The 17,158-nt window shown below is 39.3% G+C and overlaps 1 protein-coding gene across 1 annotated transcript in view; it reads right to left on the bottom strand.

Moving 5' to 3' along the window:
• Positions 1-17,158, bottom strand: part of MARCHF6 (membrane associated ring-CH-type finger 6) — a 79,291-nt gene that overhangs the window by 5,533 nt on the left and 56,600 nt on the right. The window contains exons 19-24 of the mRNA XM_054489768.2: positions 16,771-16,975; positions 13,800-13,869; positions 12,633-12,814; positions 10,899-11,033; positions 4,486-4,575; positions 1,784-1,916 (exon numbers count right to left, since the gene is read on the bottom strand). Coding sequence (XP_054345743.1) covers positions 1,784-1,916; positions 4,486-4,575; positions 10,899-11,033; positions 12,633-12,814; positions 13,800-13,869; positions 16,771-16,975 — 815 coding nt within the window. The remainder of the gene's footprint in view (positions 1-1,783; positions 1,917-4,485; positions 4,576-10,898; positions 11,034-12,632; positions 12,815-13,799; positions 13,870-16,770; positions 16,976-17,158) is intronic.

Below are 17,158 nucleotides of genomic sequence, written 5' to 3'. Positions count from 1 at the left end.
GAAATATATATTTGCATTTTAACATGGTATTTATGATACTTGGCATAGTCACAATTCAAACCAAATAAAAGCCTTCAAGTTTCTACTTAGAAGGAACCAGGAAACGATGCAGTTTGCAGACTGTGGGCCCTCAGCTTAACTGTTCCCTGTTTCCCATGCCATCCTGCAGACTGAGGGATACATTGCTTAGCTTCTCTCTATACAAACCTGTGTTTAGCAATTTTTTTTTTTTTTTGAGACAGGGTCTTGGCCTGTTGCCTGGGCTAGATTAGAGTGTCACAACCTGAGGTTAGCCCTGAACTCCTGGGTTCAAGCAATCCTCCTGCCTCAACCTGCAGGGCAGCTGAGATTACAGGTGTGCGCCACCACTCCCAGATAATTTATTTTTATTTTTTTTAGAGGTTGGGTCTCGCCATGTTGCTCAGGCTGGTCTTGAATTCCTGGCTTCAAGCAACCTCCCACCTCAGCCTCCCAAGTAGCTACTGCACATGGCTAATATCTTTACTGTCTAAGAAGCAATGAGACTATTAGAAGTCAAACCAGTGGCAAAAGGTAAAGAAGGGCACACACACAAAGGGCTTCCAAACGGCTGGAAAAGTTCTATTTCTTGACCTAGTAAGGTAACATACAAGTATACACGTTACACTGCAAGTTTGGTTGTGTGTGTTTTTTTAAGCTCTTCTCTCATGGTTAAAGGGAGGACAGGCTCATTTCTGGCAGATGGATAAGACAAATGAAAATGTGGAGACAGTTATGGAGAGAAGAGGACATTGTGTGTTTGATAAGAGGCCATTCCATGGTTGTTTAATCAAAACTCAGAGTATATGACATGGAGTGAGGTCAAACTGAAGCCCACATCAAAGCAAAAGGAGGAGCCTTGTAAACTATGCCAAAAGGTTGGACTGCATTAAAGGCCACAGAGGAACCAATGAAAAAATGTTCACTAAAGAGGTACAATGAGATTCATTCTTTTGAAAGGTCATTGTGCCCAGTGTGGAAAAGGAATTAGTGATGGCAGGTTCAAGGCTGGGAAACCAGATAGGAAGGTGCCAAAGTTAGGGTAGGAGACGAATGACTCAACAAAAGTCAGGAGCAAAGGCTCCAGAGACGAGAGACCAGATTCTTCAGGGAAGAATGGGATACTTGGAGACCAGAGGGACATGGAGGACAGAATAAGGTGACATGGATAGCCTTCAAGGTTTCTGACTTATGCAATTTGTTGGATGATAATGTTTGCTGCTGAGAGACGGAATTCTGGAGAAGAAAAAGATATGCGAAGGAAAAGTCTCTGCTTATAATTTTGAAAATATGCTGGGTTTAAGGAGCTATGAGGAGTCTTCACTACACAAGCAACAAGACAGTGTATTTCCAAGTATAAACACGTTGCCCATTAGCATCTCCTCTTTGGATCTTTTATGCCAAAGAATATTTCTTTAAAACTTAAATATAACAACACTGTTACTTAATTTTATATGATCACAGCACTTCTAGTCAGAAGAAGACAACTTGAAGGAAATCTGATCCTGCCTATTTTGTACAGCATGTAAATTTCAAATTTTATCTTCTGGTAGAGAAAGAACTGTATCAAAGAGCTTTATGATCCTCTAATCTTACCCAGAGTAGTCAAATCTAAGAAAAGTGGTATTTTGAAATCATTGTTTTAGCTGGATTCACATTTACAAATAAAGCATATGGAGTGAGACATCCTTTTTACTAGGGGTAAAGAGAATGTCCAATGTTAATAAAAGTGCTCCTTCAAGGCTCCACAACCAGCATTACGTACCTAGTAAAGGAACAACACCAGAAGCTATGACATAAGGTACACACAGGGAAAGCAACAGCACAGAGATCACTGGAGCTGCCAGTTTACGAACAATATAGTGAAGGTCAATGTTCCGGATGCCATTTGCGTAAACCTGAAACATTACAAAAAGCAATTAGAACAAAGATACAAGACAAATTCCTCCAAGTTAATAGAGCAATCTCCACACAACTCAATCTGCCAACCCAAAAATAGTCAAACTGGCTACTTCTTCTAAAGTCAAGGCAAATTCTGGTATACCAACATAAGCATAGTGCCCACGAGTTTCTGAAGAAATGTATTTACCCACTAACGCTCTGCAGTTAGCTCTGCTAAGTGATGAAATAAGACACTAATCTAGAATAATTTATACTCTACTCGCACTATACAATACCAGATGACATTCAGTGGTATTCATTCAAGACCACATTACTTGAAGTAACTTCATACATCTTATGTAAGAGATATGTAATATGTAATATTGTGTTATTATACAATATTGCATTCATTTTATCTGAGTATGATGAGAAAACACTGAAGCAGGAAACGTTTCTGAAAAGCTTGCATAAATCAAATTTTAACAAATCAAAAGGTATTTAAAAATTTAGTATGAAAGAATTCTATAGTGAATATAAAAAAAGCAAGTACAAGAATTACTAGAATATTTCCATCATCTTATCCAGAAAATTCTACAAGAGTAATGCAGAGGAAAGAATGGATGGAAATGGGAAAACCCTGGGAACAGAAAATTTAGATGGAGTGCAGACAGAAACAAGGCTTAGAAGGCTGTTATTTTCTTCTCCTCTTGCCTCACCAGCAGCACTTAAACCTCTCTTAGCTGTGACTGAATGTAGCATAACTCAACCCCATCACCTCAGAATTTGAATGGCAAACATACTTAACCTTTTAAAGGCATGCTGCCATTCCCAAAGACACCTAGTTAACCCAAATGCATTTTAATCAATGAAGCAAGGCATCCCAGTGTTTCTCAACCATTTCCAACCATTTTTCTTAAATTTACAGAGACACACACGCACATATGCAAGAGAAAACAATTAATAAGATAACAAATTATTTAGAAGATCAATGATGTTCCACAGCCTCCAGTATGAATAAACCCCATCTCCATGCTCCTTTTTCAAGGGCCAGAGGCTAACCTGGCCATTCTAGAGTGTACTGGCCTGCACTCTGATCCTGAAGGGATATGAAGCCAGAAGCCCCCAATCCATCACACTCCTGGTGGACTTCAGAATTGGCCCATACTTTAGAGACACACACAAACACACTGCAATTTGCTGGCTCCCTAACCCCCCCACTCCTAAGAATCAAAATCTTGAAATACAGGCACTTTTTGAACAGATTTTCTTGAGCATGCTTGGCTAACTACTGTCTTTACTTCTCATACATCAAAAAGAGGTGTACTTTACTGCTGCAGAACTGTTATGTCTTATTTATGTGGCACTGGCCTAAGGATAAGAGGAGTCCCCACAAGTACATTTGCTAGATAACTAAAGCGTAAAGTAGCAAAATCTGTTATGTTGGCCATTTTGGATAGAAATTTTCCTTAAATGAATTACCATACCTCCTAGTCTTATTATCGGAGTGCTAAAGCACAGTCTACCTTTTCCAAGGTATTGCCACAACAATCAAATTATCTGGCAGTTCTGTAATACAATAATAGTCTTAGGTACTATGTAGCTAGATCAAGCCAAAACAGCTCTCCTTTTGTAATGTTTTTTCCTCTGTCTTCTTTTATTACCTCGAGCAATAACCTTTCCCCCACTCCAAATCTACTACAGGCTTAGAAACATTAATATCAACCTTCACCAGAAAAAAAGCACGTATTTTCATTTTTGTCTCCACCATGAACAGGGTTCTAGATACTGTAAGCTACTGGTTAGCCTTCAGATAAAGGATGGCTTACACGTGGTTGATGAAAATTCATGGGAGTATAGAAAACCACAATATGCCACCCTAAAAATATGCCTCTTAGGCATAAGGATTGTTTTGAGTTGAATGCAACTGAGAAAGAATAGATGCAGGAAAACTTTCTGTCCTCCCTCTATTGCCTAGAAGCAGAATATAAATGTATAAAGACAAAAGGTAGCCCACCCCACTTCCCTCCACCACGAAGGACAAAGATTACCCACTGAAGAGAGCTTTGGGCCTTTCTGGGCCTCTAGATGGCACCAGAGGAATCAACACTGCCAAGCTTTACTAAGGAGCCGCATCTGCCATTTGTTTGCTTCCCACTTGCCACCCCTAGAGACTCCAAGGCCTTTTCCTTCATCTTGTCACTTCTCTAAAAATTTATTATTCTTTGTTGAAGATTCGTTGGAATTCAAAGCCACCTCTTTGAAATTACTCATTCCCTGGGTATCTGCATGTATATATGAAATAGGTACTTTAATAAACTTTTGTTTTTCTGTTGTCTTTTATTAAAGGGTTCCATTTTAACTAAAAAAGACAAGGGTTGAGAAAAAAATTATTTTCCTCCCATACAGTGGTAAGACAAAACTGCTGTCTTTAAAAAAAAAAAAAAAAAAAAAAAAAAGTTATATATGCCCATCAAAAAAATGTAGAAAACTCAGCAAGGTAGGAAGATAAGAAATAAGAGTTATAGCTGCCAAACATAAACACAACCAATTCCAGAATGTCCTTCTCTGAAAACTGATTTTGCTTACCTGTTCAATTACAGTTTTCAACCACCACTGAGGACCCATCAATGTTATAGCTGCAATGATTTTGGCATGCAGGACTCCAAGTGCCCAGTCCTAGGGAATTAAAAACCATTTAACATATTTCTGTTGTTTTTTAACAATAACACAGCAGAGGGGATGTATAATTTTCTTACATTATTTCACATCAAAACAGAAGTTCTATAGGACTGGCAACAATTTTACAAAAGACTAACGTACTGAAAACTCAGAGAACTTTTTTTCTTCAACAGCTCAAATTCAATGTTTCCATCAAAAATTGTTCTTCTATCTTTTAAAAATCTATATTGTTTTCCCAAGAGTTAGAGAAAGTCTGGATATTAATGGATATCTGAAAACGCAAATAAAATAAATGCCAAGATTTTATTTCAAACTATCTTTAGGCTATTTCATTGGTTTCAAGTGAGCTGATTTATGTCAAATTAAGACTGTGGAGCAAAGTTTGGCCTAAGAAACCATTCTAAAGGCTCACAGATAGCTTCTAGCTTGAAGCATTTGTGGTTCTACTGGGGAACTGTTACTAGGTTCCTCCTCATGGTGCAACGGACTCTTGGCCTGCCCACCCTCCAGCTCTCCATCAGACAGTCAGAGTGATGACTACTTCCTCCCTCCCCACAGCCCCCTTCCCCACCACCACCAAGTATCTCTTTAAATGCAAATCAGATCATGAATGTAACTTCCCTGCTTAACAACCCTAAAGTCCTTAGCAGGGCACACAAAACCCTTTATAACCTGGTCTCTATCTAGCTTATTTAAAACGACAACAAAAAACGGTATAAAAAAAAAAAAAAGAAACCACATGTAACATTTAGACTGATTCTTACATAAAACCAAAATCTTTACAGAGAAGACTGAAGTCCTCTGTGACCACTACCTTAAATCCTGATCCCTCTCCAGCAATAACCACTATTAGATTTTGGTACATACCATCTATGTTTTTCCCCATGCATTCAGCTGCATCTATACATCTATATCCCATAGAAAATATGCAGTATCATTTTTATATGGACTTTGCTCATTGTTAATTCTCCTCTTCACTGTCTACCATCTTGAGGCCAATGTTCCCATTTCTTTACTGGTTTGATTGGTTATTCTAAGGATCTTCTTCAAATGGGTTGAGAGGTTGATACACACACTGAATTCTTGAACACCCTCAAATATCAATCTTCACCCTGATAGGTGAACAGCTAAATGATTTTTTGTCTGGGTAGAGGAAGCTTGGTTTTTGTCCCTTTTACCCAGTCGTCTATAAATTCTCTGATCTTATGGTTTTCAGTGCTACAGAAAAAAAGTCCAATGACAGTGCAGTTTTTTGAAGCTTGTATGATTTCCCTGTGTCTAATAAGATACACCCAGTTACGTGTTTTTATCTTGGATCTCAATCTTACCAAATCTCATGAGCCCCTTCAAACTACAGAATCAGATCTTTCTTCAATTCAGTTAAATTTTCTCCTATTTTTGTATTAATGCTGCCTCACATTTGTTCCTTCTGGAACCCCCGTTATCAGTACGCTAAGTCTCCTAGATGTTTCCTCCAAAACATTTCTCTTTCTCAATTTCCTCTTCCGTTTTGCCCAGTGCTTTGCATTCATCTTCCAAGCCTTCAAGCCAAGCCCAGTGGTGACTGTCCACATCTTTTTTCACTAGATTTGTCTGAAATCTATGTCATACAGCTCCACAACAACTGCGTTCTGCTTTAGAGCTGTTTGTATGTGCGTGTGAACATACTACACTCGGCGTCCTGTGTGTCTGCTCTTCTTTCTGGAAGCTCATGGCTCTGCAAGCAGTGCTGTCAAACTGGCATGTGTTCTGACTGCTCTGCCTTAACTTCCTTTCTGTGGCTGCTGAGCCTCCTGCATATAAAGCACTTGGTATAATTTCCTCTGCAGCCTCAAGGAGGCTTGGGCCTGGCTGAGAATATCCTAAAAGGCTTCAAAAGGATCTTTTACCTCTTCAGACCTTTGGGATAGCCGTCCAACAGTCTCCTACTGAGGAACATGAAGAAAGCCTCCCTGCTTTTTCTCACAGGCAGGGAAGATGCAACAACCCACCAATTCAGCTTTCTCTTGGCCTTCTGGGAGTCCAGCAGACACCCAAATGAGATTAATGTTTACCCAAGGAGGTCCAAGATCACTGTGATTCACGTTCTCTAAAAACCCACTGCTTTGCAGTCCTCTCCTGCCAGACAGGACACACCACACTAGCTGCTCTGCTAGAATTCCAAGTGGTCCACTATCCCACAGAGCTGCAGCCACTTGCTGCAGGAAAGGCAAGTAGCTTAAAGTCATGAATGAAGAAAAAGCAAGCTGTTCCTTCAAAAACTTGGGGGTTTAATGCAAAACATTAAGGATAGCACGCTGCACATTATCTGTCTATAGCTTGTGCTTTCCCCCAACTCAGAAACATGTCTGGGAGCTATCGATATCAAAACAAATATCTCTACTTCACGTTTTCAGTTGCTGCATTGATATTCCACATTTTATTTGGGCATTCTCTGTTGGTGGACATCTAGATCACTTCTCATTTTTTGCTATAAAAAATGATATATTTGCAGAAACAGCCTTGCTCATGCCTCGCAGTAGATTCTGAAAAGCCAAACTGCTGAGTCATAATATATAAGCATTTTTAAACTTTGATAGTACCAAAGAATTCTCTAAGGTGATGATGATTTCACAAGTAATGCTCAGTACTGTAAAGACCACCAAAAATACAAGTATAACTAGAACAAGTTGCATTTATTACTCATTGCAGCAAGGGAGTAACACAGCATGGAGAACTTGGGGCCCCTCAGTAAGAGTGCTAGAAAGGGGTTATTATAGAATTTCAGCTTATGTTAGGGATTTGGGGGAGGATTTCAGAAGCAGGAATCTGGTCTGTATCAGATGCTATTAGAAAGCAGAGTAATCTGTGAATGGTTGTCTTAATAAATAAATCTTATCTAGAAAAAGTGGCAGAAGCTAAAACTGTAATTGGTAATGAGGCAGTAACCAATCATGTTAGCCAGTAAAGGGGAATGTTTGGTCATTACTGTGGTTTGAATAATGCTCATGTTCTGTCTGTGTTCACATATGATTGCAGAGGGTCTTGCTTTTGTCTTCCTCTATCTTGGTCATAGAGTGACGGTGTATGATGTTGATGTTCTGTCAAATTGTTTATGTCCAACAGAAGAACACTAAGGCCTGGCTAACAGTGCCAAGATGGCTCCTTGATGTCACGGGATGCTTTGGCCTTTTTCAGGGCTCATGCTGCGTAACATTAAAAGGCAGACAGTATCTGTTTGTCCCATTTGCAGCAGTACTGTGCTTGATCAATGACTGGATTAGGGTATTGTCAGCCTGACCCCTCCACTAGTTGTGTGTTTCCCTTTGAGCCATCAAGTTATCCATAAGGTGACACTGTGCCACCATGCAAATAACCACTTTCACACTGCAATGTAACATACCTGCAAATTCTTTTCCCATCATGTGGTAGGGGGTCTATGTCCTCTTCCCTTGAATCTTAGCCAACATTTGTTACTTGCTTATACCCAGTAAAATGTACTGAAAAGTGATGTTGTAGGCCTTCTGACATGGGGTCATAAAAGATGATGCAGCTTCTTGTTTGTGGGGTCACTCATTTCCCTGAACTACAACATAAGAAGCCCAAATACCTTGAGGTTACTTAGCTATGAAGCAGCCCAGGCACATATAGGAGCTCCAGTCAACAGCCCCAGATGGGTAGCAACCAACAACAAGCATCAACTCTCACACTGTTCAGTGATCACTGACTGGGTTAGGGTATTGTCAGCCTGAACCATCCACCAGTTGTGTGTTTCCAGCCAAATGATTCCATCCATAACTGTCAAATCATTCACAGCCATAGAATCTTCCCAGCTGAGTCCCAGATAGCACAGAGCAGAGACAAACTGATATGCCCTGCCTTAATATCTGACCCACAGACTCTATGGACAAAATTAAAATGGTTGTTTTAAGCCGCAAAGTTGTGGGATAACTTGTTACACAGCAATAGCAACTGAAGACTGATTAACCTTTCATCTGTTGGGTTCAACATCCATTAACAATCCTTGCTATAATCAATTATTTTGTTAGGTACTGCAAAATAGTATTTTCTAATTGTGTTAATCTCTCTACCTTTATTTGCTGGCATTTTTCTGTAAAAAAAAAAAAAAAAAGGTAGCTCTTTCCTTCAATTACAGATACTATTTGACTACTCTGGAATACAGCTCTTACAGAAAGGCCTAACATATGCTTAATTAGATCCTCCTCAACTTACAATGATGTTAGGTCCAGATAAACCCATCTTAAATTGAAAACACCGTAAGTCAAAAATGCATTTAATACATCTAACCTACCAAACATCATAGCTTAGCCCAGCCTATCACAATGTCCTCGGAACATTTACATTAGCCTACAGTTGGGCAAAAACTTCTAATGCAAAACCTATTTTATTTTTTGCCTTGTAGTATAACTGAGGCCTAACAAAGCCTATTTTATAATTACGTAGTGAATATCTCATGCAATTTACTGAATACTATACTGAAAGTGAAAAACAGAATAGCTGTAGGAGTACTCAAAGTACAGTTTCTACTGAATGTGTATCGCTTTCAACCATCAAAAAGTTAAAAAGTCATAAATCAAAACACAAGTCAGTTCTGTACTTCTTTGTATTACTTATTTCTCACCTATTCTAGTCTATGAACCAGACTAGAAAAGAGGCAGTTCCCCACATATGCATGCCTTGTCTCACGCCAGGTCTGCCCATCTCCCTCCTGGAATATACTTCTTCCTTTCTTACCCACTTCTCTGTTCTCTACTAGTTAGGTTGGCTTAGATACTATCTCTTATGGAAAACCATACCTGAAACTCCCAAAGCTAGATTAAATGTCTCTCCTACACAATGCCACAGTTCCTTGTGCTTCCCCTAATCACACCACACAACACCTGTGTACCTGTCTAGCTTTCCCATCAGAGTGTGTAAATTCCTCAGGAAAATTACTGCACTAGCCTCATTTTCATCTGGGTGATACAATCCAGGGTGTGGGTACACCATTAAAAGCACTTAAATAAAAATTTTCTGGTAAATGAAGTTTGTGGAGGTTCTCCATCTGGAAAGCAGAAAAAGGGAAATATGGCCCAAATAATTTTCATTTTCTGAAAAATCCATTGCAATATACTAAGAGATAAAAACAAAGCTAAAAAGCCTTTGAATGACTGAAGTCAATACCTAGCTCTTTTCCCCCAATACCTACTAAGAACTTGAGATCTTAATTCTATGATGTTAAAAACCTCAGGCTCTAAATACAATAGAAAAGTCCCATTTCTTTTTCCATGAGCTTTAAGACCTTTGCTGTGACTTACATGGGTTCCCTCAGGATGCTCTTGGTTTTTTTTTTTTTTGGAGACAGAGTCTCACTCTGTCACCCGGGCTGGAGTGCAGTAGCATGATCTCAGCTCACTGCAACCGTGGCCTCGCAGGCTCAAGAGATCCTTCCACCTCAGCCGCTCGAGTAGCTGGGACCACATGCCCAAACCACCACGATTGGCTCATTTTTTGTATTTTTGGTAGAGACGGGATTTCACCATGTTTTCCAGGCTAGTCTTCAACTCCTGAGCTCAGGTAATCCACCCACCTTGGCCTCCCAAAGTGCTGGGATTACAGGCATAAGCCGCTGCACCCAGCCAGGATACTCTTTTTAATGAATCTGTGACTTTGTGGGAAAACATGCTATAATAATTCAAAAGTATTAAAGCCTCCAAGTCAAAAGGAGTAAGACAATTCACTCTACTTCAAAGGTGAACAAAAATTAATGACTATTAGTTTGTATTTTCAAGTATTAGAGAAGACTAAATGGTTAGTAACATTTTAACCTATAAAGTAAGCACTTTTAAAGGAGTTAAAACACCTGCATATTCTGAAACAAAAAGATCGATTAAAGAGCATTAAACAATTTTATGAGTTCCTAGAATTAAAAAAAAAAGAGTCTTTCTAAACCAGCTGCTTAAAATCACCTACAATAATTAAAAATTATATTTTTTTCCTTTTGTCTTTTTTTTTTTTTTTTTTTTTTTGACAGAGACTCTCACTCTGTTGCCCAGGTTACAGTGCAGTGTCATGAACGCGGCTCACTTCAGCCTCAACCTCCTGTGATCCTCTCACCTTTGCCTCCCAAGTAGCTGGGACCAGACGCATGAGCCAATTTTTTATAGAGACTAGGTCTTGCCATGCTGCCCAGGCTGGTCTCGAACTCCTGGGTGCAAGCAGTCCTCCCATCTCAGCCTCCCAAAGTGCTAGATTATAGGCGTAAGCCACATGCCTGGCTAGGATTATTTTCTGATCTCAAATCCTCAATGAAATAACATGAGCAAAAGACATACATTTACCTGCCATGGATAAAAAAGAGGAGTCTGATCCAAGGGAACCCTCAGGGGAGCAACAATGACCAGCTCAAACAGGAGCCCCAGAAGGAGAGGGACAACTCCAGCCAACAGCACCGCAACTATCAAAGTCTTCATGATCTATTAGGAAACAGGAGCCCACATCATTAAAGAGGATCTTTCTGACTGAGCCAAACTCTATTTCCATTTTGAGGTTTGAGACTGATGCCTAACAGAGCAACCACAGTCATCCCTTAGTATGCACAGGGACTGGTTTTAGGACCCAGAAAATCTGCAGGTGCTCAAGTGTCTTACATAAAAAGCTTACAGCTGGCTGGGCTGTTTTTTTCCTCACAATCCAGTTCTTAGGACTAGCTTTCTGTTTGCCAAGAAAAGCCACCGAGTGGCCAAGGCCCCTGCTCCAACGGTGGCCCACCCATACACAGGCTGATCTGTGAACCTTGAGGTGGACTGGTATACAGGAAGGGCTCTGCACAATCCTCAAGTAATTAATAAAGCTGATCAAACTGGCTCCCTCAAAGAACAACATGGTCCAATAGAACTTACCATACTGATAGAAATGCCCTGCATCTGTCAAATATGGTAGCCATTTAGCCACATGACTAGTATACCAGACAGTGCAGCTCTAGCAACTGGACTAAATGGCAAAATGAAAATAAAGCTGACACAGAGAGGAGACATTATAAAAGAGTAATGATGAAATTCTGACCAAAAAAAAATGATTTAAAGTGGCCTTGAATCCTGATGACCTCTCTTTTACTTCAGGTGGCCTCAGAAAACATACCTGTTTCAACAAGAGATTAAATATAATGTGTGTGGAAGACAAAGTACTTGTTTCTCTACATGGCACTTTCTAATAATGTGGAAGACTATCAAATGAAAACTGGAATTAGCTGGATTCTGTATTTTAAATATGGTTGTCTCATTATCTTATGGATTAAATAGCAATTACACCCTCCATAATATATAATGGATCTCTCACTATAAAAAATTGATTTTATATTTTTCAACATTAATATTAAATGGATATTAAACTTCTAATGAAATCAAAATCAAAATATAAATCGATAAAAAATTAGAGTTGATTATACAAATGAAAAGGTGTAAGCAGTAACCTAAACATAGTTACCAGTTGCAGCCAACATTACACACATACAGACATAAATCACTGCACTCAGATAATCATCTTACAGTATTTTTTTTTATCCTACATTTGTGGGAGTCATACGTGTTACTGAGAGCAATAATGTTACGAAGTGTCCAGTAAGGCCCTTAAGTAAGTAATATAAGCATGTGTGGGTGTGTGCATGTGCGTGTATAAAGAAAAACATGCTACTAAATGATCCAGTAAAAATATATTATATACATATACTTTTTAAAATACAGATGGGGTCTTGCTTTGTTGCCCAGGCTGGTCTCAAACTCCTGGGCTCAAGCAATCCTCTTGCCTTAGCTTCCCATAGTACTGGGATTACAGGCATACGCCATTGTGCCCAGCCTGTTTTTCTTTTAAACCTCATATATCTGAATGTAGGACTCTGAACAAGAATGAACCAGAAAGCCACTATCTTGAAAGAGTATTTCTTCTAATTCAAAAAATCAACTCTCTTGAAACAACATAGTAAGGAAATAAATGTGCCAAAAAAAAAATTTAAGATGACTGGAAAAATATTCACTATTCCTAACAGACAAGATCAGTCTTTTATTACAAACACATACCATGAGAGACCACTCTTTAACCTTCTGGAAGATCACTCTGCGTCCCTGAGGCATCCATGCCACCATCACCGTCACAGCCCTTATGGTTAGCCAGCAAACATAGAGACCACAAGCAGCTGTGTAGAGCTCATGGATTTTGGCAGTCCCCGTCCAAAATGACATTAACCAACGGCCAGCAAATACTGAAAATAGAAAAGCTGATAAATGAGGCATGTGGCTAGGTAAAGAGAATTGTAATCTTCATGTTGTTATGTTAGTATTTTCACATTAGGAAAAAGATATCACATTCAATGTATCAATGTCTTCATCAAAAAAACAAAAGACAAAAACCACAATGTCTAAAGAGTACACAATTTGATGAAATCACAACCAAAACAAGGTAAGTTCAATGGAGGCGAGCTCTACTGGGACATACGCTCTGATGTGTCATGCCAATTACTTATTCTTTTAGGTCTAAAAAAGCTTTTGAGGGAATTAATGTTTTCATTGTTTTTATCACCAAATGAAACTGTTATGCAAATAATAGGACAAAAGTGGGGAATTTCTTCCTCTTATTTGTGATGTCAATACTTTTAATATTTAGAAACATTACAAATAATTTAGAGTAACTTTCTTCCAATTGGCTCATTCATCAAGACAGAAAACTAAGCTTATTTTAATAAGGAGTGGGCAAAATAACATTTTAAAGCACAATAATCAAAGAATACCATATTAATTTTCTTAGAAAAAGTTAAGACTATCTGAATATACTGGTATGTGAAAAATGGATTTGAGAGCAGTCTAAGGGAGTGCCTCATACAAAAAGTTGTTCGGAATAAACTCTATAGCATCCCACAACAATCACTTGGATAAGATCGTTTACATAATTTAGTAACTTACTTTATATGATTACTTCTCAATAGGCTACAGAGAACAGCAAGACCCAAATTTCCAGTATATTTTTTCCTACAGATTGTCTTCCTAATATGGTACTATACTTTTTGAATTCCTAAGTACAGCTATAGACCTAGCTGAGGTGGAAGGATTGCTTGAGCCCAGTAGTTCAAGGCTGCAGTAAGCTATGATCACACTACTACCCTCTAGACTGGGGAACAGAGCAAGACTGTCAAATAGCTAAATAAATAACCTTAATGATGCTATTAGCTGAAGGCTAGCACAAGCTCATACCTGGTAAAGTAAGGCAGATGAGGCTGGCAATCAGTAATGTTATACACATGAAGACAATCAACAGAAATATCTGCAAAGTAAAACATAAAGAGTGCATAAATAGAGAACACGTGCTCAATGTATTTTATCAAATAATCAACACAATCTTCCCATTAAAAAGAAATCGTCTATATTTGTGTTGCCAGGTTTCCTGCAATTTCACATAAAATTTTTATTTTCAGTAAAATTACCTATGATTTAGGCCAAAATGAAAATAAGTATCCATTCTCACATAATCAGATATATCCCACAAGTAAATGGCAAATATGTTTTAATCACAGAGCATAAAAAAAATTCAGCTTAAATTTTCCCTTGTTATTAAAACAAAACATTACAAATTACAAACATTCACCTTTTAATCAAGTAACAGTGCTATCCAATTAGAATGTTCTATAATGACAGAAATGTCTAGATCTGCACTGCTCAATGCAGTAGCCACTAGACCACATGTGGCTGCTGAGCAGTTGATATGTGGTTAGTGTAAATGAGTAATGAAATTTTTAACTTTATTTAATTTTAATTAAATTGAAATGTAAATAGCCATATAAACTAGTGCTCCTGTACTGAGAAGCTGATATGGTGTGACTGTGTTCCCACTCAAATCTCACCTTGAATTGTAATAATCCCCAGATGTCAAGGGAAGGGCCAGGTGGAGATAACTGAATCATGGGGCAGTTTCCCCCATACTGTTCTCATGGTAGTGATTAAGTCTCACCAGATCTGACGGTTTTATAAATGGGAGTCCCTCTGCACAAGCTCTCTTGCCTGCTGCCATGTAAGACGTGACTTTGCTCATCATTCACCTTCCACCATGATTGTAAGGCCTCCCCAGTCATGTGAATGCTATGAGTCAATTAAACCTCGTTCCTTTATAAATTACCCAGTCTCAGGTATTTATTAGCAGTGTGAAAACAGACTAATACAGAAGTGCAGATAAAAAGCGATCACACAGAGAGGAGGAAACCAGTTTCCCTGAGCAGAAAGGCGGCAACTGTGGCTTGCCTGCTAGTTTACCAGGTGGATCTCCACAAGACCAGGGGGCAGAGCTCTGGTGGGAAGCCTGAAAAGGACAGATGACAAAACCCAGGAGACTCTGAGGCTTTGTCAGCTGTAACTGCCTGAAAAGTCATTTTTTGAGTCTGTCTCTGATCTGGCCAGAAAGTAACTGTTGCTCAGAAGGCCTTTTTTGTCTCTGGAGAGGCAAAAGAGCTGAGTAAAGACCAAGGGGAAAAAAAGGGAGCTGACTATGAGATCTGCTATAAGAGATAAAGGAAAAGATGACCTTCATGCTTTCCTCAAGGTTATGCAGCAAAGTCCTCTAGAATAAGCCACTGGATCAGGAACAGAGATATGCCCCTCAAAGGGACAAAGGAGCAGAAGAACAATTCAGTGAGTGTGGACTCGTGCAGAGGGTGCTCAAGGTGCTCCATTATCTGGTTCCTGCCCATTCAAGAGCATTATCTCCCACCACTCCTCTTGTCCCTCACCTGTTCCCGACCTTATCCCTCACTGCTCCCATGGCCCCTCATCTCTCCCCTTGTTCCTCACCTCTCCTGGACATACACCTCACCCTCTAAATATATTCAATTAGGCCAGGTGCAGTGGCTTACACCTGTAACCCAGTACTTTGGGAGGCCGAGGCAGGCAGACTGCTTGAACTAGGCGTTTGCGAACAGCCTGGGCTACATAGCAAAACTCCATTTCAACAAAAAATATAAAAATTAGCCGGGTGTAGTGGCATGCACCTGTGGTCCCAGCTAATCGGACGGCTGAGTAGGTAGGAGGATCGCTTGAACCCAGGAGGTTAAGGATACAGTGAGCCATGATCACACACTGCAACCCAGCCTGGGCAACAGAGCAAGACCCTGTCTCAAAAACAAAACAACACAACTCCCTTAACTGCAATTCCAAGCCCACCATGCCTAATGTGCCCTTGTCCTGACATATTCCTGGAATGCCCTTCCCACTTCCTTTTTTTCCACTCTCTGACAGGTCTCTCAATGTTTAAGACAGTTCAGGCACCACCTATTCTAGGAAGATTCCTTTGGGCCCATATTAAGAACGAGTGGTTCTTGATTGAAGGCGTCACAGCACCCACTGTAAACACCAGCATGAGAACTCAAATCTGCCACTGTCTTTCTCATCTCTGAGTAGACTGTAAGCTCTTTCTAAGCAAAGACCACGTATGCTCTCTATATCCTCACACACACTGAAAATATCAATCATAGACACTTAAGACATGTTTGCTGAATGACTGAATGAACACGTGACCCACAGTCTCTACAAAGGTATAATAATGACTATTTTTACAAAAAAAGAAATGCGAGGCTGAGAGGTTAAATAACCTGCCCAAGTTTTAAAATGATCAGACTCACAAGCCCACATCATTATTAAAGGGCATTTTAAAATAACAGACTTGATATAAATGATGACTTCACTGTAATCATATAGCAGTCATCAGCTTACATTTCTGACAAAATTCTGAGTTGCACAAAGATTGATCACTTGCTAACGAACATGGAATAGGCACATTCTTAACCAATAATGCCTTCAGTTTCCTTAGCTTTATAAACATGAAATTATCGCCTATACTTTGCAGTATTTCAGTGGAGATTAAATGAGAAAACATCCAAATGCCCATTCTAGTTCCTGACACATTGTTGAAATGTATCAATAACATTAGTTTCTTAATTACTCTAGAGTCTTTTCCTCTTAAATAGGGAGCAAGAGCCCAGGGAATCCCAACTCTTTGACTTAGCTCTAAAATGTGATAAACTTACCTAATCATTTACATTACATAATGAGGGTCATAAAATGTGGAACATGTCTACACAGAGGACTGCATGCTAACAGCACCAATTCTCAACAGCAATTTGAAGAACAAAAAAACAAAAAAAACCTCTATATGTGATTAAGTCTGTATAGCACCTACCCTGAGTGGAAAATTTAAAGGTCGGCGGTAAGGCTGAAAGCCAACAGGCCCTCCCTGCTGGAGTATAGCTTGGTGGGCTGCATGAAGGCCTTCTCCCACCACAGGAATAGCGTTGTTATTTCGAGCATGCTGATTATTGTTAACTTGTTGATTTGCACTGTTTTCATTTTCTTCCTGGTCTCCCAATAAATAAGAATGAAGATCCCTGTGCAAAAATTACATCAGTAACAAGTCTCACTTCAGGTCACAATAAAATGGCAGACATGACACTCATTTTCTTCATATTTACTACTAAGGGTAGAAAATGTATAATACAGAATTTGTGCACCACATTATTACCTAATTTTGGTCTAAATGTTCGTACCTGCTTTAAATTAAACCCTTCTAA

This window comes from Pongo pygmaeus, chromosome 4, assembly GCF_028885625.2.
Source record: "Pongo pygmaeus isolate AG05252 chromosome 4, NHGRI_mPonPyg2-v2.0_pri, whole genome shotgun sequence".
Taxonomy (NCBI): domain Eukaryota; kingdom Metazoa; phylum Chordata; class Mammalia; order Primates; family Hominidae; genus Pongo; species Pongo pygmaeus.
Note: the sequence above shows the minus strand (reverse complement) of the source record. Positions and strands in the feature narration are given on the sequence as shown.